Consider the following 24,020-nt stretch of genomic DNA (forward strand, 5'->3'; position numbering starts at 1 on the left):
GCCAGGATCCTCGAGGCACCTAGCCTCTTGGATTAGACCTTGCTACGGGAGCCCCGACGAGGTGTAGCAGGACTAGCTAAGTGGGTAGAGGCGGATGCAAATGGAGCGGCAGAGAGAGCTACAGTGCAAGAGTCCTAAGACAACGCAAAGCTAGGAGGTTGCAGCAGTGCGAGAGGCACAGGAGTGTTGCACCAATGTAGGAAGGCAAAGTGAGGTGTGCAACAGTGCAAGATGCAACAAGTTGTTGCAGTAGCGCAGAGGTCAGAGAGAGGGAGCACTTGTCAACAGCAGAGGGAGCTTCAGCATCAGTGGGTGTTTCTAGCCCAACAGGGAGGTCAGTTGGGAGTTTAGTTACTTACTTCTCAGTAACTGAGTTGCAGTGCAGCAGTGGGTAGCACGATGCAACATGATGAGAGGAGGTGCGGTGCGGATGCAACGCTGGGAGAAAGGACTAGCAGCAGCACGGATGCAGAGGGAGCTGTTGTATGGATGCAACAGTGGCAGTGGTAGAACCATGGGCAGCAGTACAGGAGGCAGCAGTGCAGAGGATGTTGGGCAGGAAGGCCTAGCATTAGCACAGGTACTGATGCCAGATGATCAATGTAATACTCAGTGAGGAGTATTGCTAGAGCATAATCCTCGCTAAGAGGGACTGTTGATTTGGGGTAGCATCGGATGTGCTCTAGGCATGAAATTTGGTGGAGAGGTTGGGGAACATGAGATCTCCAATACCCCAAAAGGGTTTGGGCAGATTCTAAATAGATCAGGAGATATTAAAATAATTAATATTTTTAATGGAGTCCCTAAGTCTAAACTTAGGGAAAATAAAATATTAATGTGTATTAATATGAATCTGTGTTAGAATGGTCCAAAAGACATGGATCAAGCCAGATCTAATTTTAGCCGTTGATTAGGGACTTAATCTCGACGGTTGAGATGTCATCAGGAAAAGTATAAGAGGAAGCTTGAGGGGCACTTGGAGATCACCCCAAATGATCAGTCATTCTATTCTCTAGAGTGGGGTTTGCTAAGAGAGATAGAATCAGTGATCGGGAGAGTAGTTGAGGGGCATTGAGTACAGAGGAATAGAGAAGGCAGAGATTGTGCCAGGAGAGCAACGCAGCAGCCAAGGAGGGTGACGCAAAGGCAGCAAAGGCTCACGTAGGGCCATGCAGAGGCAGCCAAGTGCTGTGCAGAGCACTAGAGGGGCCAGCGTAGCTAACGCAGAGGCTCCCAGAGTTGACGCAGGGCCTCCTGGGGCTGGCGCAGGCCAAGAAAGGCTGACGCAGGGCCAACGTGAGACAGAGATGGGCTGACGCAGTCCAGATTAGGCAGATGCTAGGGTTGTAGGAGCAGTTTTGTGTTGAGGAGCTGTCGAGAGGGTTTTTTGGGGTTTCAACCAGGAGATTTCTCTCAAACTATGAGGTATTACTGTCAAGGAAATTCTCTATTGGGTAGGCCAATTTCGGCACCTAGATTGTACTCTGATATTGCTTAATAAGAAAACCATCAGATAGCTGCACTGGTTTTCCCACATTGGGTTTTTCCGGGGACATTAGTCCAAAAATAATGGTGTCATATGGCGTGTTTGTTTCTATTTCTTTTAGTTGCTGATCTGTAATATGTTGAGCATGCACTGGTGTTTATTTTCAGCATTTACATTGTAAATAACTTGTTAAGTAAAATAACAAGTGGGTAGGAATAAATCAGATAAAGTGCATGGAGGGTTTCTAACTAAGTAAAATTAGAAACTTCAACACATACCATGTCTCAACAACTTTAAACAACTCCAATTCGGAGTATTCTCGATATATTGCTTGAGATTGGTGGTGTTTGGTGATGAATTTTATAATCTCCCTAGCCTGCCCTGTGACCTCCTTAATCCATTCTGTTTTTTCCTCAATTTCTTCTAAAATCAAATTCAAATTGTGGACAATGCAAGGAGTCCAAAATATGTGATTGTATCTACTCTCAACAATCAAGCATGCAACTTTGCAAAAAGGTGCATTATCTGTGATAACTTGCACCACATTTTCTGACCCTATTTGTTCAATAGCAGAAATTAAAATATCAACAATGAACTTACTATCCTTTATCTCACCCGGACAATCTTTTGCTTTGATGAACATGGCTCCTTTTGGTGATGATGCAATGATATTAATCAAAGGCCTACGTCTTGTATCAGTCCAGCGATATGAGATAATAGAAACCCTTGTACTACACCGTGAGGAGCTTCGTTAATCACTCTCACCAAATCCTGACAATATGGGGATCAAACCACATTAAAGGAGATGCCACAACCAAAGATGGCCCTTGCCCCTCTTGAGTCAACTTCTTCTCTCCCTTGACTATCAAGCATTTTCACCAATTTGCTGTCTTGAATTGGAGTTGATGGCTTTAATGACTTTGCTTCTACTTCTGGTGCCCTCCTTTTTCTTGTTTCCTGAATAATCCCTGGCTCAACGCTATCAGACATGCGAGGATTGGTAGTGCCCATGCCGATTTTTCTTCTTTGATCCTTCGACCTTTGAGCATCATCGCTCTCTTTCTTGAGTTTAGCCCTCACCTCTGCATTTTTGGTATGTGCACACACATCAATACCCTTTATCTCTTCATGCAAAATGTGAGCCTTCACTCTTGTGTAAGAGCCCTTGAAGGTCTTTTCATTTTTGCATAAATTGCACTTCCATGTACCACCGGAACCCATCTGCCTCACTTTGGTAACATACTTCCATAGAGGATAATATTTTTGCTGCTTGCTTGCTTGAGTGGATTTAGGGGCAGTTGAAACACAACTTTGAGAAGCCATGATTGCTGTAAAATTACAATAATACAAAATGAAAAACTCACCCAATTTAGGGGCACTTGAAACAGTGCTGTGAGAAGCCATGAATGATGTAAAATTACGAAATGAAAGCTCACCCAACTAGCTGCTGCCCACGCTCCAAAACACAAATAAACTCCTTGCTGCTGCTATAGGAAGCTCTTCTTGCAAAACAATGTGAGAAATGAGCAAATGAAGTGCATTTTTAAAGAAAAGAAGAGACTCATAGGGTTTCTAGAGAATTATATTCTTCTCATCTTCTAGAGAATTCCATTTGTAATTTTTTTTAATTAAATTTAGCTAACAGCCACAAAAATTAGTTTATTAGTGTGTTTTGGTGTTAGATGGGGCCCACGCCCTGTTTCCACTCATTGAGATGACTGAAAAAGGCCCAAAAAACTTTCTATTTTTTTTTCCGCCAAAATTCGGCCTGTTGTGGCCAAAACACCGCCGGCCATACCGTCTAGCATTTCGATATAGCGAAATGCTGTACGGTACGACCAGTGGTGTCTCGGCGACATTTCAATCAAGTTTCGGTGTTTCGGGCCGTCTCAGGTACTGGTATGCCACTAAATCTGGGGTTTCCTGCAACATAGCTTTTGCTAGATGCCTTTGCTGATTGAACCATGATTTCTATGGAATGAGGGGGAAAAACAGTGCTGTAGGAGAAAACAAGAATTCTGGTGGAAAAATCCACCTTACTAAGTACTTGGAATTCCTTCAAATCTGCAATTTTCCATTCAGCTGCACGCCATAACACCTCAGAGCTCCAACCTGCATGAGAAAATGTGAAAAAGGAGGTTTGGGTCACCTTTTTAGTGGCTGTGGGTCACTTTTTTGAAGGATATGTGTCCTAAAATTCGAACACAATTAGACCTCGTGTCGGACATGTGTTTGGCATATGTCGTATGTGAAATCAAGATACAATTAGGGCATGTGTTGGACACATATTTGGCCTGTGTACTATGCACAGGGCACATGCCAGACACATGTCCAATTGTGTCTGTGTCCAACATGTTGGATACGGTCATTGAGGTTCATAAGGGAGTGTCCTGTTACTTAGGATGCAGTCCATTTTAAGGACTTGGTACTTCATTGTAAGATGCCCCAAGGGGCCAAGGGAGAATAAAAGATATCTTTGAAGGCTGGTTTCCCTGGTAAGGTTTCTCCAAGGTCATCTCTTGTGTTATGTGCAAGCTTGTTGTTATGTTTAAAGACTCTCTTTTTAAGAATTGTGAATAATTTAAACAACTATTCCCTATGAACAGAATATGAAATAACAGAATATTATAGCCGTTGCAGAGACAATAAAGGCTTCTAAAATTACACATCATAATCCTGTGAAAATTCTTGAATTTTATAAATTTAATTGACAGAACCAATGAAAGTACTTACCTGTAATCCTACAGTCGATGATGCCTCAAACTACACCTGTTTCGGTTACCAAAAGACCGAAACCACCCAGCTAAACTGAGCGGAACCTCGCTACTCAGTCTAGTAAACTTCTCAGTTGAAGCAGATTGTTCCCTCGTGCCCAGAAACCTCAGAACAAGCAAGGCCCAACTATTCCTGATGATAAACAAACTCTGTGTATAAGCTTTTCTCCTGTTTTTCTCCCCCCTGCCTCCAACCGTCCCTTCCTTCTTATAAGTTTCCATTTACCGACATCCTCCATCACCGTGTCTAAATTATGATACGTGTCGATTTTTATAAACAAAATCTGATTTTATTTTATTTGCATATCTTAATTTGAAATAAAGTTTATTTATTTATTTTAATGATTTAATTTTAATTTATTTAATTTATAATTTATAATTTAATTAATTTTATTTAATTTCATAAATATTAATTTACTATAAGTGGGTCATTACACTCTGTAATTTTAATTTGTTTCTAGTTGTAGTGTTGTTTATGCATTTTGGGCAAGTTCATTCTTTATGCGTTTATTAATTATTATACCATTTTACAACTCTTTTCGTGAATGTAGTTGAAGTTATTCTACCTTGTTTGTCTTGAACATTAGTTAAGTGAACTAACTAATTAGAGGTTCACAGTTCTATCTTTTGTTTGCTGCAGGGATCCCCTATGGTTCGGTGAATCTACTATATGGTGTCGATGAAAATGAAAGCAAGGTATGATTAAAGAAATGTAGAAATCTAATTGTAACCATTTTATAATTTTCAACTTGTGCTAATCTGAAAATGGAGTTGCAAAATTATCTGGTTTTAAAAATGCAACTTTCTGACTCCATTTACAGAACTGTACCAGTAAAAGCCTACTCTGATACAATACGATAAGATAGAGTGATAGCTCCTGTCAAATGGATAGAATGGTTTATTAGCACTAACTATTATATATGTATACTGTTTGAAAGAATTCACTTATCCAAATGGAACTAAATTTGCATAAGAAATCATCTTTCTAGATCTACCGTGGTATTGGCTTCAGGGATGCAATATTCAATGTTAGAGCATCATCATCTTGAGTGGCAATATTCATATTAGCATTTACAGCTCCACAACATGGAAGCTGCTATACCTGAATGTATTATTTATTATTTATTTTTATTTTTATCTCCTAGGCACTTATCTGCATTTCAAAGATGGTACCTAGTGTAAACCCTTTGGCCCTGACTATTGTTCCTGACCTGGTAGGAATATTGAGTGAGGCAGGCAACAGAGGCAGCCAGCCTGGGGGGTTGACCCTGAGACCTGCATGAAGCTCAAAGCACTCAACCACTTGAGCTAGCCAACTGGGCTATCTTAATGTGTTATTAAGCATTAACATTTGAATTATAACAAGAACACAAGGGAAGCTGTGGCTGTATGGGGTTGGTGGTATGAAGGTGTTACACCCTTTAATATTAAAAAACGACTCTTTCTGAACACTATTAATGCACATGGTATTTTAAGTTCACAAATGAAGTTTAATTTTCAGAAAAGCATGCAAACACAGCCTGGATTCTGGAGAAAGAGAGCTAACGCTTGTGCTAAGAAAGACCAAGGAAGCCAACTTTGACAAGCTCAACAAAGGAAAATTCTTAAGTGTAACAAGGAGAAATTTTAAGGCTTCCTACATGGTATTGTCCCTGTGCTGCTTATACACGGGATATTTAATAGCAATGAAATGATAGGTCACCCCTTACAAAGAAGTAAGATACATGGATTGGAGGATTAAAGGATCATTGAGGAACTATACCCAAAGCCTTTCAAAATGACTGCCATATTTAAGGGGAGAACTTGGCATGAGATTCTTTTTGCATGTATAAGTTGATGATTAGGCCAACCATTTCTTTGGATGGGAGTATTCTCCTCTCTCAGGGAACACTGTCATCTTAATGGAGGTGGTCCATGAGATTCACAGGTTTCTATGAAGGCCATTCACTGTACCCAAGGCCATTGAAGATGATCACCATAATGAAGGGGAGAACTTAGCATGAAATTGTTCTTGCGTGGATAACTTGCAGATTTGACTATCCAATTATTTGGATGGGGGTATTCTCCTTTCTCACAGAGCACTCTCATCTTCAATGGAGGTAGTCCATGGCATTCACATGAATCTTTGAAGGCCATTCACTGTTCTCACTGAAGCTTGCCTTTCTCCTTGGATTAGGAGTGATCTGCATTTGTCCAAGGAATAATTTGAGGAGTGTCAGCAAGGTTTAAAGTACAGTTCTATTGTTAGATGTAGGTGGCCAAGGTAGTCCATGGCATTCACATGATTCTATGAAGGCCATTAACTATTCTCAGTGGAAGCTTGTCTTTCTCCTTGGATTAGGAGTGACCTGGATTTGTTCCAAGGAATAATTGAAGAGTCCCAACAAGGTTTAAGGTAAGCCAGTTCTGCAGTTGTTAGATTTAGGTGGCCTACTTCCCGTGTCTGCTATGGTTCATCCATCACTTCAGCCTGCACGATGAATTATGTAGATTATTTTTATGTGAGCAGCTTGCATTACTTCAACCCGTTAATTGCTGATGTTATCCATGGGATGGAGGCTTATCTTAACCTCTGTTTCGGGCAATCACAGTATGTCTTTTCCAGCTGATTTGAGACAAAGTTTAAGGCTGATATGGGCCAAGTACGAGGGTGATTGTTTAGAGGATTTTGGGCCAAGTACACAGTTAGTTTGGGCCGAGTAGTATGTGGTTGATAATTGGCTGAATCTAAATTCTGGTTTCATGGACTGATTTCTTCCACGATCAACATCATGGCACATTCCACCTCAGTTCTGAATATTCAAAATGACCATTTGGTGATCTGTATTCCCATTCGTATATTTCAACTCAATAGAGTGGAATGCAGTGCCATGAATGCATCTATCAAACACTGGTATAGTTTCCTTACCGTAGGAACTTGCTACTTCTCTTAAATATCTGAAGAATCATTACCATCTCTGTTATCGATGGTCTGATTTAATGCCATTATTATTGTTGAATACATGGATTTATGGATATGACATAGTGTGAATACCATGGTGACATATTAGTGTTGTTCTAGGGTGGAAATTAAGTTTGTGGAATAGGTTTGTGAGATGCTGGGATATGGTGGTTAACGGTTACATCTCAGGGAATAGAATAGAATAGATTTTTTATTTCATGTTGAAGCAACTAAATAGCAAATGGGATGAAGATTATATCATCATCATGTCAAGCTTTTCAAAATAAAATGTTTAGCTATAAACGAAGGGAGTGCATTCGAGTAAAGATAACAAGAACATGGAGGAAATAAGTATGTGGGGGAAAACTCTCAGGGCCCACTCCATGTCGGAGGGTCACTCATCCATGCACCCCTTATGGAGATACTGATCTTAGGAACTTGCTCCTGTGGTTCATCATATTGCTGACCCTCTTCCCAATTTTCTTCAATTGAGTACTTTGAATTACTTTTGTCTTGATGACATTCTTAGAATCGACCCTCTCGGATGTGGTTGTGTCCTCCGTAATGGATGAAGTAATGCTTCTTTGTCTTGAACTCTTATTAATGTATCCAGTGTTCCCAATCTTTTTTAGGTTTCTATCATCTCCTTGTTTTCACCTGAATTGATATTACCTTGTTCTTATCTGAGCCAAAGTTTGTTTGTCCTTCCAAGGCATGTTAACTGTCAAGTGCTCTTTTAATATTATTTTGCATCTAGAATTGAACTTCTCTATATGGTACTGTTGTTTCCTTTTCTCTTTCTACTTTGCATGTTAACTGTCAACTGCTCTTTTAATTTTATTTCACATCTAGATTTGAACTTCTCTACATGGTACTGTTGTTTCCTTTTCTCTTCCTACTTCCACTTACCCTCCCTATAAATGTGCTAAATGTGCCTTCCTAGCTTTTAGTTTTTTCTTTTCTTTGGGGTAGTCCTCTCCTACTATGTCCCAGTGTTCGACTGTTTTTTGTCTTGTAATTTCCATGTTCCCTTCCTTGTCAATATATCTTTACTGACCTAAGTAGGCAGTCTCTCCTCTTCCTTTTTTGCTATTCTTTGCCAGTATAGAGTCAGCCTTCTTTGCGCTTCCATTCTAGTGGGTAGAGCATTGTGTATGCTAGAATAATCTCTTATGGCTAGAGCTCTTTATTCTCTTGAAATAATTATCTCTGTGTTTACGTACTCTTTCTAGTTGTGCATATCAAAGTCTTGGAGATACTAGGTCCCCATATCTCACTCTAGGCTGCTTGGAAGTGGGGACGGAAACAGGAGCGGGGAGCGACAATTTTCAGAAGCTTACGGGTTGGGAGCGAATCATGAGAAAATTTTATATAATATATAATTTTATATATTTTGATGTATAAATATCAACAAAAGCATGTAGAATGATGACTTAGTCATAAAAAACATAAAAACATGTATTAAACCATATAACATCAATCATCTAATAGTTATAATCTTCATCAACCACAAGTCCACAAATTACGAGTTCTCATTTATATAGAATGTAAGGGTGCACATAACCAAAATAACATAGAGTGCAATCTATCTTTGAACCGACAATACATCAACAAACAGGCTCTAGATGGCCTCTAACATCCAAAAAAATTATGCTACAACAAATACCTACGTATCATCAAAATCATTGCCTATCTTGGGATCTTTGTCAATAATATCACCCTCTTAGTATTAACATAAGATAGAAAAAACATAGCATGTCAAGTCAAAATTTTATTTGAGTGATGGGTACATTTTTAGTAGGGTCACGATAGAGGAGTTTGACCACCAATGTCACTAACTCCAAGGTACATAGAGGGCTTGGTGCTCTTGATTAAATATGAGTTCCATACCTTAGTACTTGACAAAATCCAATGGAAACATTGCATTCCCCCCAATCCTGAAATCCTGAAAAACTAATAAGTCGGCTAGATTTTGGGTGAGATCCAAAATTCTACTTTCTCCATATGAAATCCAATGAGGTCGGAACCACTCTCAAACATCCCGAGTCATTTTATGGTGATGTTAAAATTTAAGTAAAAGGATGAAAATGAAAGATAATAGAGAATCTCACTTTTACTTTAAGAATTTAACATTACCATGAATTGCAAATCAATACTAGGGCCATAGGCTTGCATATTAGGCTGCCCCACTCAAAAATTATTGTTTCTTTGAAAAAAATTGCATTTGGAATGTCTTTGCAATTCTTTTTTGCAAAGAAAAGCTAGGGAATGATTTTTTCTTGCGGGAGTGCGATCCCGAAAATCGCTCCCAAATGGGAGTGATTTGGGTGTGCACTTTTGGGGTCACTCCTTGAGCGTTTCCATCTGGAGTGTGCTTTGGGGGTGGGAGCGAAGGGGGCTGCTCTTCCCCGCAACACTTATCTCACTTCCATAGAGTAGTATTGGTGCACCGTGCGACCAATGTTTGGAAAAGAAAGCTAATATTCTGGCAATCTGAGATCTCCACTATCCCACATGTTTTGTGGGATAAAATTTACTTTCCATGTCCCTTGTATTCTTTTCTGTGTGCAATGGCCCTGGTTAGACCCAATGTTATTAGAGTCGATCTGTTGCAGTGTTACTTGGGAGCGGGAGTGAAAACGGGTGCGGGAGCGACATTTTCAGAAGCTCCCGGTTTGGGAGCGAATCCCAGAGCGTTTTTTATACAATATATATATATTTTTATATTTTGATACATATATGTCAACAAAAACATGTAGAATGATGACTTAGATATAAAAAACATAAAAAAACATAGATTGAACCATATAACAACAATCATCTAGAAGTTATAATCTTCATCAACCACGTCCACGAGTTAGTAACATAGTAACATACAACATATTGAGTGTCATGATTCATCAATCTTAAAGTTTCAAGCTTTCAAAATTCAATATATAACATTTATCATCATTGATCACCAAAGTTGTACTTGTAAGCTAAGTGTAACCATTACAACAAATAATATCTAACATGAAATGAAATGTTATAAAATGAAATGAAACAACTTTCAACTTTCATGAAGCATCATATTCATAATTCATTACTAATGAGTTATAATTGCCAACTTCAAACTTAAATTGCCATATATTGTTTAAAAAAATATTATAATAAATATGAAAGAGTCAATAGTTATAAAAACTACTAGAAACTAGAAAAGACAAGTAAATTTATTATCTATTGCTTATGCTTGGGCCTCTTGCCACCATGAGAAATGTCTAATTTTTTAGTCTTGTTGGAAAATCAGGATCTTTGTCATTAATATCACCCTCTAAGCATTAATATCTAGAGGTATCTTTGTCATTACCTTTATATCTATGTAGGGATCTTTGTCATTAATATCACCCTCTAAGCATTAACATAAGATAGAAAAAGCATAGCATGTCAAGTCAAGATTTTGTTTGAGTGATGCGTACACTTTTAGGAGGGTCATGATAGAGGAGTTCGACAACCAATGTCACTAACATCAATGCACATTGGGATTGGTGCTCTTGATTAAATACGAGTTCCATACCCTAATACATGACCAAATTCAATGGAAACATTGCAATCCTGAAATCCTGAAAAACTGACAAGTCTGCTGGATTTTGAATGAAATCTAAAATTCTACTTTCTCCATATAAAATCCAATGAGGTCGGAACCACTCTCAAACATCCTGACTCATTTCATGGTAATGTTAAAAATTTAAGTAAAAAGATGAAAATGAAGATTAAGGAGAATGTCACTTTTACTTTAAGAATTTAACATTAGCATCAATCGCATATCAATACTAGGGCCATAGACTTGATCATTAAGCTGCCCCACTCAAAACTTATATGTTTCTTCGAAAAAAATGCATTTGGAACATCATTGCAAAAAAAAAATTGCAAAAAAGGCAAATCGCTCCCGAAAAGGTAGGGAGCATTTTTTTTTTAGGGAGCTCGCTCCCGAAATTGCTCCTTTTTTGGGAGCGATTTTGGGAGCGTGCTCTCGACCCGCTCCCGAGTCGCTCCCGCCCGGAGCGCGGATTGGGAGCGGGATAGGGGGGGGGGAAGGCGCTCCCCCACAACACTGATATGTTGATTGTGTTGATCACTACGTGTCAACGACCCATAGCAATACACCCCTGTTTTTTGCAAAAGGGATAGCGCTTGATCATTGTGTCTGTGCCGTTCGACTATCATCATCAGCCTGATCATGTTATATTGTCAACCCAGTCTGCATGTGTAAATTGTAAATAATCTTAGCAGATCTATGTCATGTATGTAATTGCCTGGGTAAACCTAATTTTCTGGTGATGATCTACATTCTGGAAGGTTTTTTGTCTCATCGATCCATGATCGGCAGAGTTTTCCTTCAACCTTACCCCAAAGCCGGAATGGATTTTGTCATTAGAATATTAGGGGAGTCCTAGTGTGTTAGATAGAGTCTATGTAAAAGTGATTTGGGAATAATCCTAACTATTTGTTTAGGTTATTTTATTACAAATTATTTGATCTGCTAGATTATGTTTGTGTCGCAGAACTAGGTAGTCTATGAGGGTCTATATCAAATGGGTTTTCCCCCTTGAGATGTAAAAATGTAAATAGTAAAAATCATGATGTAAAATGTCTTGAGGGTTAGAAAAATAATTTATCCCCTCATAAGTCCTAGGTCCTAGGTAATTTTAAATTTTCCAAAGGCTAAATTCGAGGGTCCTTTAAAAAATTAAATTTTAAAAGGTCCAGGGACTAAGGTTAATTGATTATTTTGCTAAAATTTTATGCCCTTGGTCCCTAGGGTTAAGTCAAAGTAAAAATTTTGAGGAAATTAATTCAAAAATTTAATTTTTGAATTAATTAAAATGCATTTAATTGATAATTTCGAATTTTCTCAATAATTTAAAATTTCAACGGATGAGATTAAAAGAAATTTTGATCCTCATCAATGGTCGAGATCACTTTGACAAGGATCACTCGAACTAGCCTTGGAAGATTTGTCTTTAAATAGGAGGTCAGTTTTCAGTTGAGATCATTCGATCTTGGAGTCGTGTGCTAAGTGAAAGCTTTCTTGTAATTATTTTTTCATGTGCAATAAAGAAAGACTTTGGGGTTAATTTCTGCTGGTGTTACTCTTCGTGGAAATGCTGTAAGATGTTTTATTTTCATGCATAGATTTCCTTTTCAACCATTGATAGTAGCTTTCTAAAGAGTGGTTTAAGCACAGGTATCTTGCTTGATCACTAGGGTTTGAATGGTAGTTTAAATTCTGAATATAATGGCAGGTATCTCCATTGAATCTGAATTTTATTGTTGTTTTCTCTCTCTACGTTAATGGTTGAATTGAGTTGTGCAGGAAATTCTTGATTTTGAGATCATCGGGCATTTGGGGAAGTTTTCAGTTGGACCAACCAACTCTCGATTAGCATTTTCTGAAGGGCCCAACTTGATTGAATCCCAGGCTTGTCATTAGAACTTCCATTGTTGATGCATGAAGGGTTTTCTCTGAAGCACCTCACTTTAAACTTAAAATTTTAAAAAATATGTGTGGCATAATGATAGATCTGGCTACTTAGAGCCTTCAGTTTGTAATTACTGTAATTATTTAACTGGGTTTTTTTTGGGGTTTTAATTTCATCATTGTATATTTTGTTTCTGGGTGTTTTGTTTTTGTTATCACAGGTTGCAGATCTGAAGGGGAATTCTTGCTTGAAGCTAGATCTAGACCCTTGAGTGTAAGATCTGGCCTGAGAATCAACTCTTGCAGGGGTATTTATTTCAGATCTAGAAAATTTTTGTGGGGTTTTCATCAGGCAAATTTGAAGCAGGACGATTTAAAATTTTATTAAGATTTCTGGAAAATTTTGAACGTTTCTGGGCAACCTGTTTGTTGCTTCCTGGGGTTTCATTTTTGTTACAGGAAAATTTTCGATTTTTTTTAAGCAGCCTGTGTAAAACCCTCACGTTGCTTTCAAACCCCTGCCAAAATCTTTGCATCCGCAGACCCTCTTCTTCGTTCCAACGCCACTTCTCTATGCTGCCATATCCTCTGCGTTTTCTGCTCTTAACGCTAGTCAAAATTGCAGCTTCATAGCAGCCATATATCTTCCCTCCCATACCCATCGCTCCAGCCGTCTAGCAAATCCTGAGCTTCCTTCCTCCTCATTATCTCGCGTAGTCTTCAACATGCATTCAAATCTGAATTTCTCTTCCCCCGTCCACGCATCATACGCTGCTTGTGGCTGTCAATCCCTGCGGTTTTCCTCACTGATCCTTCACGCATTGTTATTTCCTCCTCGCACACAGCTACTGTCCAGTTCACACAATTTTTTATTTTATCGGGTTATGCTGCCTCCCCTCATCGCAACTCGCATCATTTGGCCGCCACACCTTCTCTGCGTTTCCTCAAACCGACAGTCTTTTTTTTCTCCATGCATTTTTCTTCTATGCTTCTCTCTGCGTCTTCCGCTGCCCATCCACCATCGTTGCCTGATCTCTAAACCCCTGCCTATCCTGCGTCCAGACTCCCCCTCGCAAACTTGCGCCTTTGGCTCGCCGCCAGTCCATCTCCACACAGCAAGCTCCTCCAGCATCCTCACGCAGTCTATCGCTGCCTTACATTGCATTATTTCTCCCTCCAAGAAGCCATTTCATCACACCTGCGTTCATTCCATCACATCTCTCAAACCCTCACCCTCAGCCATACTCCTTCGCCTCACTCCCCTCGCTCGAGCTCCTAACCTCTCCCATTGTTCATCCTCATCTCCAAACACTGCCGCCATCGAGTTCTCATGCAGACCTGCATCCAAAAAGCTTTCGATATCTTTTGTTTGATCTTTGTCATAGGGTTAGCAACATAGAAATTTCATTTTCACTTTCATTTACGACTTAGGGTAGTCTAATATGTGATTGCTTTGGTTAGATTTTTTTTTTTTTTTTAAGTTCGATTTTCTTAGTTGACATTTTTTACTTTATTTTGATTTAAAATATATAAAACAAAAAATCCTAAAACATTTAAAAAATATATAAAAAAATAAAAAATAATAATAATAATAATTTTTTTTTTCTCGGGTTCGATATGCTTTGGTCACTTTTAAAATTGAAAATCTTTTATTGATCATTTACTGCATTAAATCTTGCTTAGCATATTGAAAAGGGTTTTTTTTTTGTGGTATTAATATTTGTCATAGTTAAATGTGCTTAAATTCTTATATTTGAGGATTAACAACTTGAAGATGGTAAATTTCCTAGATTTTGGATTTCTAAGCATAATCAATTTAAACTCTAGGATCTAAATTGGTTAGCACTTAAATTTCGTGGTTGATTAATGAATTTGTATCTTTTGAAATTTGATTGCTAAGACATTGTGTATCTGCGAAATTTTGCTTGAATTGTTTAATGCTTGTTACATGTAGATATTTTTGTAGATATTTTCAAGCAATCGTTAATTATTTTCATCAGCAGCAACAAATAATCAATTATTTGGATCATTGACTCCATAAGGCACTGGTATTAATCAATTAAAAATTTAATCAAATTTTAAGTCTTGTTGAGCCTTAATCAAGTTTTCGATTGCCTCGTTGTGTCACTTGAGCCAGTTGATCCCAGTTGGTTCTCCTTCATCCCGTTTATCCATAGGGTCTACCCCGCTTAGCTTGTTGTAGGGAGACAACTTAGAGACCGGGGATCAGGGTGACAACCCCCGATCTGAGCATTGTCGCGGTGTTTAGACACTCTGTGCGACAATAGATTGAACTGGTAAATCCCCCAAACTGGGAACTAGTCAGAGCCAGAAAATTTGTTGGAGAGGTTGGGGCACATGAGATCTCCAATACCCATAAAGGGTTTGGGGAGATCCTAAACAGATCAGGAGATATTAAAATAATTAATATTTTTAATGGAGTCCCTAAGTCTAAACTTAGGGAAAATAAAATATTAATGTGTATTAATATGAATCTGTGTTAGAATGATCCAAAACACATGGATCAAGCCAGATCTAATCTTAGTCGTTGATTAAGGACTTAATCTCGGCTGTTGATATGTCAACAGGAAAAGTATAAGAGGAGGCTTGAGGGTCACTTGGAGAACACACCAGAGTGATCAATCATTCTATTCTCTAGAGCGGGGTTTGCTAAGAGAGATAGAATCAGTGATCAAAGAGACAGAGAGGCAGAGATAGTGTTGGGAGAACAACAGGGCAGCCAGAGAGAGTGATGCAGGAGCAACTCAGTGATCAGGGAGACAGAGAGGCAGAGATAGTGTCGGGAGAACAGCAGGGCAGCTAGAGAGAGTGACGTAGGAGCAACTAGTACTCATGCAGTGCCATGTAGAGGCAGCTAAGTGCTACACAAAGCACCAGAGAGGCCAGCATAGCTGACATAGAGGGTCAGAGAGCTGACGCAGGGCCTCCTGGGGCTGACGCAAGCCAAGATAGGTTGACGCATGGCCATCGCTGGGCTAGGAGAGGCTGATGCAGTCCAGAGTGGGCAGAGGCTGGGGTTTCTGGGGCAGATTGATGTTGAGTAGCTGCCGGAAGGATTATCTGAGGTTTCAGCTAGTTGATTTGTCAGAAACTAAGAGGTATTACTGCCAAGGAAATTCTCTGTTGGGTAGGCCAGTTTCGGCACCCAGATTGTACTCTGATATTGCTTAATAAGAAAGCCTTTAGATCGCTGCATTGATTTTCCCACATTGGGTTTTTTCGCAGACATTAGTCCAAAAATAATGGTGTCATATGGTGTGTTTGTTTTTGTTTCTTTTAGTTGCTTATCTGTAATATGTTGAGCATGCACTAGTGTTTATTTTCAATATTTACATTGTAAATAACTTGTTAAGGAAAATAACAAGTAGGTAGGAATAAATCAGATAAAGTGCATGGAGGGTTTCTAACTAAGTAAACTTAGAAACTTCAACATGGTGTCAGAGCGTGATCGCAGATCACAGGAGGACTAAAGGACATCACCCAAGCGGAGCAATAGTAGCAAAAAAACAGTGGTCCCGAGGTGACAGAAGCTGTTTCTAGCAGCACAAAAGCCAAGGAGAGTGATGCAGAGCCAGCCAGGGCTCACGCAGGGCCACGTAGAGGTAGCCGGGAGCTGCGCAAAGCCCCATAGAAGCCAGCGTTGCTGACGCAAAGGGCCAGAGGGCTGATGCAGGGCCTTCCAGGGCTGACGCAGACCCATCCGGGGTGACGCAGGGCCAACGTGAGGCAGAGAGGAGCTGACAAAGTCCACAGATAGGCAGTTGTTGGGGTTAGAAGGCTGCAGGAATACTGCAGAGTGGAGCTGGTGAGGTACTGTAGTCAGAACAATACCTGACAGAGCAGGGCCAGAGGAGTTGCTACTGAGGGTTTCTAGCCGAGGAACCCAGATCAGTGGTGCGGTTGCACAAGACGATTAGACTAGGGGGCATCTTGACAAGCGGCAGAAGGATTTCCAGGAGGGAAATTAGGACTCAGAGGGAGTCCAGAAGAGAACTTCCAGACGGGAAGTAGAGACTCAGAGGAGTCGAACAGAGAACTTCCAAGAGGGAAGTAGAGGAGCATCATGGCATTACACGTAGTAAGAGACCAGGATAGACTGGACGGAGCATCGAACTTCGCAGTCTGGAAGGCTAGAATCTTGACAGGAATCGTGTCAAGAACTTTGCCTTGAAGGTAATAGCTCTCCCAGTCGACCCCAATGATGATGACAGGTACGAGGAGGCGATGGCGAGGGCCAAGAGCATTATTCTTGACGGGGTCAAGGATCATGTAGTACCACACATAGCCGAGAAGGAAACAACATTTGAGATGTGGGAGGCTCTCAAGAAGCTGTACCAGCATACTTCTGTGCAGAGAGGAATGCTGCTTAAGAATCAGATGGGGTCGTATCAGATGAAGAAGGGACAATTGATTGACACCTTCCTTGGAGGATTGAATGAGATCTGAGACCAGTTGACTACTATAGGGGCGACACCGGATCAGGAGCTAATGGTGAGGACAACCCTGAATGTTGTCTTAGAAGACTGCGAAGTATTTGTCGAGAGTATACTGGGTAGAGGGACACTTCCACCTTGGGACGAGATGTGGGCATCTCTTCACCAGGAAGAGATTAGACGACAGTCGAAGACGGGTAGTAGCAGCAAGGGGATCAAAGTCAAGGAGGAGGAGGAAGATGTGGGCCTAGCATCTGAGCGAAAGCAGGAAAAGCGAAAGAAGAAAGATCTCTCCAAGATCAAATGCTTCCACTGTGGGGACTTGGGTCATTATGCGACCCAGTGTCCAAGGAAGAAGAGTAAGGGAGAGTCTTCCGAGACTAAGGCAGTGCCAGCACGGGTAGAGAAGGAAGCTTTGACAGACGATGATTGTGCCATGAGTGCACATGCGCCACTTGAGTGGAAGTGGGGAGACATCAAGCTGTAGTCAGGCGGACTAAAGGCGATGAGGGGCAACATCCTTGAGGTACCCAGCCTCTTGGATTAGACCTTGCTATGGGAGCCCCGAAGAGAAGTAGCAGGACTGGTTGACGTGGGTAGAGACAGATGCGGATGGAGCGGCAAAGAGAGCTACATTGCAGGAGTCCCAAGACAGCATGAGGCTAGCAGGCTACAGCAGTGCGAGAGGCATAGGAGTGTTGCACCAGTGTAGGATGGCACAGAGAGGTGTGCAAAGGTGTGAGATGCAGGGAGTTGTTGCAGCAACACAAAGGTCAGAGAGGGAGCACTTATCAGTGGTAGAGGGAGCTTCAACATCAGTTGGTGTCTCTAGCCCAACAGGGAGGTCGGATTGGGAGATCCGTTACTTATTTTTCAGTAATTGCGTTGCAGTGCAGCAGTGGGCATCACGATGCAACATGATGAGTAGAGGTGCAGTGCGGATGCAGTGCTGGGAGAAAGGACCAGCAGCAGCACGGATGCAGAGGGAGCTGTCGTACAGATGCAACAGTGGCAGTGGCAGAACCATGGGCAGCAGCATAGGAGGCAGCAGTGGAGAGGATGTTCAGCAGGAAGGCCTAGCATTAGCACAGGTACCGATGCCAGATGATCAGAGTAATATTCAGTGAGGAGTATTGCTAGAGCACAATCCTCGCTAAGAGGGAGTGTTGATTTGGGGTAGCATCAGATGTGCTCTAGCCACGAAATTTGGTGGAGAGGTTGGGGCACATGAGATCTCCAATACCCAAAAAGAGTTTGGGCAGATTCTAAATAGATAAGGATATATTAAAATAATTAATATTTTTAATGGAGTCCCTAAGTCTAGACTTAGGGAAAATAAAATATTAATGTGTATTAATATGAATCTATGTTAGAATGGTCCAAAAGACATGGATCAAGCCAGATCTAATTTTAGCCGTTGATTAGGGACTTAATCTCGGCTGTTGATATGTCAACAGGAAAAGTATAAGAGGAGGCTTGAGGGTCACTTGGAGAACACACCAGAGTGATTAGTGATTCTATTCTCTAGAGCGGGGTTTGCTAAGAGAGATAAAATCAATGATCAGAAAGTAGCTGAGGGGCATTGCGTACAGAGAGATAGAGAGGCAGAGATAGTGTCGGGAGAGCAGTAGAGCAGCCCAGAGAGAGTGACGCAGGAGCAGCCAATGCTCACGCAGGGCCACGTAGAGGCAGCTAAGTGCTGCGCAAAGCACCAGAGAGGCCAGCGTAGCTGACGTAGAGGGTCAGAGAGCTGACGTAGGGCCTCCTGGGGCTGATGTAGGCTAGGAGAGGCTGACGCAGGGCCAGCGCTGGGCTAGGAGAGGCTAACGCAGTCCAGAGTGGGTAGACGCTGGGGTTTCTGGGGCATATTGGTGCTGAGTAGCTGCTGGAAGGATTATCTGGGGTTTCAGCCAGTAGATTTGTGAGAAACTGAGAGGTATTACTGCTAAGGAAATTCTCTGTTGGGTGGGCCAGTTTCGGCACCCAGATTGTACTATGATATTGCTTAATAAGAAAACCCTTAGATAGCTGCACCGGTTTTCCCACATTGGGTTTTTCTAGGGACATTAGTCCAAAAATAATGGTGTCATATGGTGTGTTTGTTTCTGTTTCTTTTAGTTGCTCATCTGTAATATTTTGAGCATGCACTAGTGTTTATTTTTAGTATTTACATTGTAAATAACTCGTTAAGGAAAATAACAAGTAGGTAGGAATAAATCAGATAAAGTGCATGGAGGGTTTCTAACTAAGTAAACTTAGAAACTTCAACATGTTGACTATACTAGGGCTGGCCGCAGAGTTGACTTTTGTTGACCAGTTTTGACTGGACTTTTTCAGACTGTTTTGGGCTGATTAGACTTGCTGTTGGAGGCTGAAGTTGACTGGGTTTGACTAAGCTGAATTGAGGAAGGAATCTACCCTATTGATCGATGTTGACTTTTCTGGTTAGGGCTTTTCACTGCTGTCATAAATTATCAGACTTGTAAATTGTAGTATCTCTCTCTCTGCTGAACTATTGAAGAATATAAGAAGAATTGATCAAGGGTTTCCCCACATTGGGGTTTGTCCCTGGCTGGTACCACATCTTGTGTGGTCTTGTCTTGGCTTGTATTTTACTGTTTATGTTTATGTTCTATCTGCATTTTACTATCATGTTGATGTGATTTTTAAAGTAGATATTGATATTGGGCTAATAAAGAAATTGAAGTAAAATTGCTCTAAAGCATAGAATATACCATTGTTACCTAAAAACAACAATTTGTAAATAGAACATAAATCAAATGCACAATAGAGGACAACCAAGAACAAAAATGAGACAAAGAATTTGTTAGAAAATGTAACTATGTGCTTCGTTCTTCAATAATGTATTTGAGTCATTATGAAATGTACTTGTCAAAAGAATGAAGAAAACAATTTTTATTACTGTAACAATGACTTATTAAAGCATGGGTTTCATGATTAGGTCATCATTATATTAGTCAAGGTCCCATTGTGGACTCCTAGGATTAATTTTGAGTTTATAGAGTCATTGTACATTCGAAGAGACCCTTCTTGGGCTTTCGAGTCATGTAAAAAGGTTTTGTATCAAGTCAAATATGAATTATGTACCGTCCACATCATGTCAGCCTAAGAGAGATCAAGTCGGCCTAAGAACCCTCATTTGACCCACAAGAAGCCTATATATACAAGGAGGTCGAAGTCATTTGGAGCATTCACTCTCAAGCAAGTTTGATATCTCAAGAAGAGCTGGAGAAGTGCGAAGTCTGTTGCTGGGAGGACGAAAGAAGTGCGAGTTTGGGGAAGTCTATAGAGAGGAAGAAAATCAAACTTTTGGTACCTCTCTCTCTCTCTCTCTCTCTCTATTTCGTGGTCTTGGTTGGGAGATTGAAGTCTCCTAAGATTTCGTTGTTGTCGGAAGCTGTTGCCTAGTCGGCGCTGCTGGAAGGGGTCGAAGATCTAGGAGGATGATATGGTGTGGACGGAAAGTCTGGTCTTGGTTTAGGGTAAAGAGTCTCAAACAATACTATTGAAAGGAAGAATTATCTTTATTGGTTTTCCCCTCGAGGGAGGCTTTGCCTTGGCATGTGCCTATATCTTGTGTCTCTTGTTTTGTGATCTTTATACACACATAATATGGTAATTGCTTGATGAAAGATAAGATAATAAAAAAGTAAAAGAAGCCAACACTCTCACAAGTAATTATCAAGAAAGGAGAATCAAACCCTAATTGAATATCTTTGATTTTCCAACATGGTATTAGAGCTAAGGTCAAGAGAAGTCGAAAATCACTTTGTTTGCATGGATTCTCCCTCTATGTGAACTACATAAGATGGGTTACAAGTACTTACAACACTGCTGGAAGATGGATCAAGAAGATCATCTACTACTTATTCGACAAAGTCAAGAGTCAAGGATTCTTGGCTGCCATTATAGGTTCTCTTACTGATGTTTGGTTGCACCTCAAAGACTGGGCAAACTGACTTCTTGAAGCACTATAGGCCTACTAGACAACATGGCGAACTACTATTGGCTGCACGCCATATGAGTTAGTTTATGGGAAGAGAGTTCTTTTGCCAATAGAGACAAAAATATAGACCCTTAAGGACAATAGCACAACTTGATATGGACCTACCCTAAACACAACAACAAAGACTTCTCCAGATCAATGAATTGGATGAGCTTCGTTAAGCCGCCCTACGTCAAACAATCGTGAACCAACATCAAAGAGCTTGGTGGCATAACACGTTCATAAAGAAGAAGAGATTGAAGGTTGGACACTGGGCCTTATTATTTGATTCAAAGTTCAAGGATTTTAGAGGAGATTTTAGCATTTGTTGGCTTGGACCCTATGAGATTAACATAGTGTATGATAGTGGGGCCATCAAGCTTCGTACTATTGATGAGGAAAGAACTCCGTTGATGACAAATGGACATCGACTTTGTTTATATCACATACCCCTATCAAAAGAATCCTTCTTGGGGAAGATCAATAAATGATGGCTTGATAGCGATATGGAGATTGTCCGTAGGGGAGAAATCTTTGTCGGATGATTTATTCCTACATTTTGTTGATATAATAAAGCCCACTCGTGAAAACCCATAAAAAGGCACACTTGGGTTCATGGAATGTGAAAACCAACTAGTGTGGTGCATGACATGTTAAAAGAATTAAAAATGATATATATATATATATATATATATATATATATATTAAATAGAATAAATAATTCATGAGTAGAAGGGCTCTTCATGGTTTTCTGATGGTTATGTCATGGTACTACCTGTAACCTTATAGATTAGTTTCTACTTTCATTTACATTTCAGTAACTTAGTTTCTTTATATTGCCGCAACTCGTTAACCTGTCAACTTACTCTGTTTTGCTGCAACTTGTTAATCTGTCAACTTTAATTTGCTGCAACTAGCTAATCTAATAAGTTAATTTTTTATGCTTTTGCATCTCTCTAACTTGATAAATTACCCTGTTTATGTACATTGTTGCAATTCGCTAACTTGATAAATTACTCTGTTCTTATCTGATACTGCAACTCACTAATCAAGATAAATATGATAAGTAGTTCTGTTTGCTGATTAATCTGAATAGTAGTTATGTTTCCTTATATCATTGCAACTCATAAATTTGAATAGTTAACTTACTCTGTCTCTACAAATTGTATTTTACTACTATGTTTTCTATATTTACAACATTGTCTTTACTATTAGATTGACTTTTGTATATTGTAGTTTATCAACATTCTACCATTGCATATGCATCTTTGTTCTCAGGATCATGATCACCATAAACCTTGAGCGAGTCACCAGATTATTTCTTGTAGGATTTATTTTTGCTTGTGATTTACTTTATGCATGTGTGGATTGTTCTACATGTGTTGGGGGTTACAACATTAAGTTTCCTAGGCCCACTAGGTAGAAGTGTGCTAAAAAACTAATATCTTACTCTAAAACACATCTAGAGTACTACAACTTCATTGATACTTAACAATATTGTACTAGCATATACAGTGCACGAAAATTCACAAGTTCCATTCAAACATTGGATTGATAATTAAATGCATGATTCCTAATTTATCTGCTAAATAATCAGGAGGTAATTGAAGAGCTCGTTAGAAACATTTTTTTTTTCTATGTTTAAGAAGAAGGTACCCTTTGTTTCAAACCAGGATAAACCAAGAATTATGTTGGTCTTATTTTTATACATAGTTGTAACACTGAATTGAGATATATATTTCATAAATACCAATTAACGTTGACAAACCCTTAATTTCATATTGTCTCTTGCAACAAATATTTTCCTTTTAACTTATATGTGGCTATGGAATTGATAATTGATTTGCCAAATCAATATCAATATTAATTGATTCTTGTTCATGCTGATAACAATATTAATCTCTTTTCCTTGAATACTCTCCTTTTGAGTAAATAATCCACAACATATATCTAGGCAAGCACTGTAAGAGAATCTTCCTTCATCTTTCATCTTATTAAAATTGATTTTAGATCTTCAAGCAATTAAAGACTTGAAATTTTTTAAATACTTATCCAATAATATTTTATATCTATTTATATGTAAATAGGTTTAATACTCTCCTTTTAACTTAGTATTGGTTTTTTTTATACTAATAAAAATACTCTCTCTCTCTCTATGTATATATATATCCTTTTATCTTGAATACTCTCCTTCAGGGTAAATAATCAGCAACATATATTTGTGCAACCATTATAAGAGAATCTTCCTTTTTCTTATTAAATTGTTTTTAGATTTCCAAACAATTGAAAACTTGGAAACTTTTAGATACTTAATAATATATTATATCTATTGGATATATAAAGAGGCTTAATACTCTCCGTTTAAGTTCAAATTGGCCCTTTTTATGCTTATTAAAAGTATATTTCTATTTAATTACTCTTTTTTGTTATATATATATATATATATATATATATATATATATTTGTTGGCTAATCAACAGAGGATTTGAATTGATAGGCTAGTGCAAGAAGTGCCCTAACAATGGGCTTATTCATTGTAATTCCAAAGCCCTGTAGGTCTATACACACACACATATAAAACCGAAATGTTTTTCTTCTTTTTATAAATTTTTTTAAAACTTTAATGAAAAAGTTAATTATGCCCAAAGGTGTCTATTTTGAAATAATGCTTCCAAAATTTTAATTTAATTATCACTAATTAATAGGTGGATGATAGAGATTTAACCTTTACAGGAATGTTTTTAGTAGTAGTTAATATAGATGGATGGGATTTATATCAAAGGTAGTTATGTGCTTTTTCTTTTCAATTTAATGAGAAAAATATATAATTAAATTCTATGTGTGTGTGTGTGTGTGTTGACTATGAATGAGTTATGGTTTTTTGAGCATGTGCTAGTGATA

At 39.2% G+C, this 24,020-nt stretch overlaps 1 protein-coding gene across 5 annotated transcripts in view; it reads left to right on the plus strand.

Annotated features, from left to right (window-relative positions):
* LOC149143811 (Glycosyl hydrolase family 47 protein) overlaps positions 1–24,020 on the plus strand; it is a 425,142-nt gene that overhangs the window by 255,802 nt on the left and 145,320 nt on the right. For all 5 annotated transcript variants that reach the window (XM_089447853.1, XM_089447852.1, XM_089447854.1 and 2 more), the window contains one exon: positions 4,901–4,956. In XM_089447853.1, the coding sequence (XP_089303979.1) occupies positions 4,901–4,956 (56 nt within the window). The remainder of the gene's footprint in view (positions 1–4,900; positions 4,957–24,020) is intronic.

Source organism: Pinus tabuliformis, chromosome X (assembly GCF_031772625.1).
Source record: "Pinus tabuliformis cultivar Carrire ecotype Pingquan chromosome X, CPIR1, whole genome shotgun sequence".
Lineage (NCBI taxonomy): Eukaryota > Viridiplantae > Streptophyta > Pinopsida > Pinales > Pinaceae > Pinus > Pinus tabuliformis.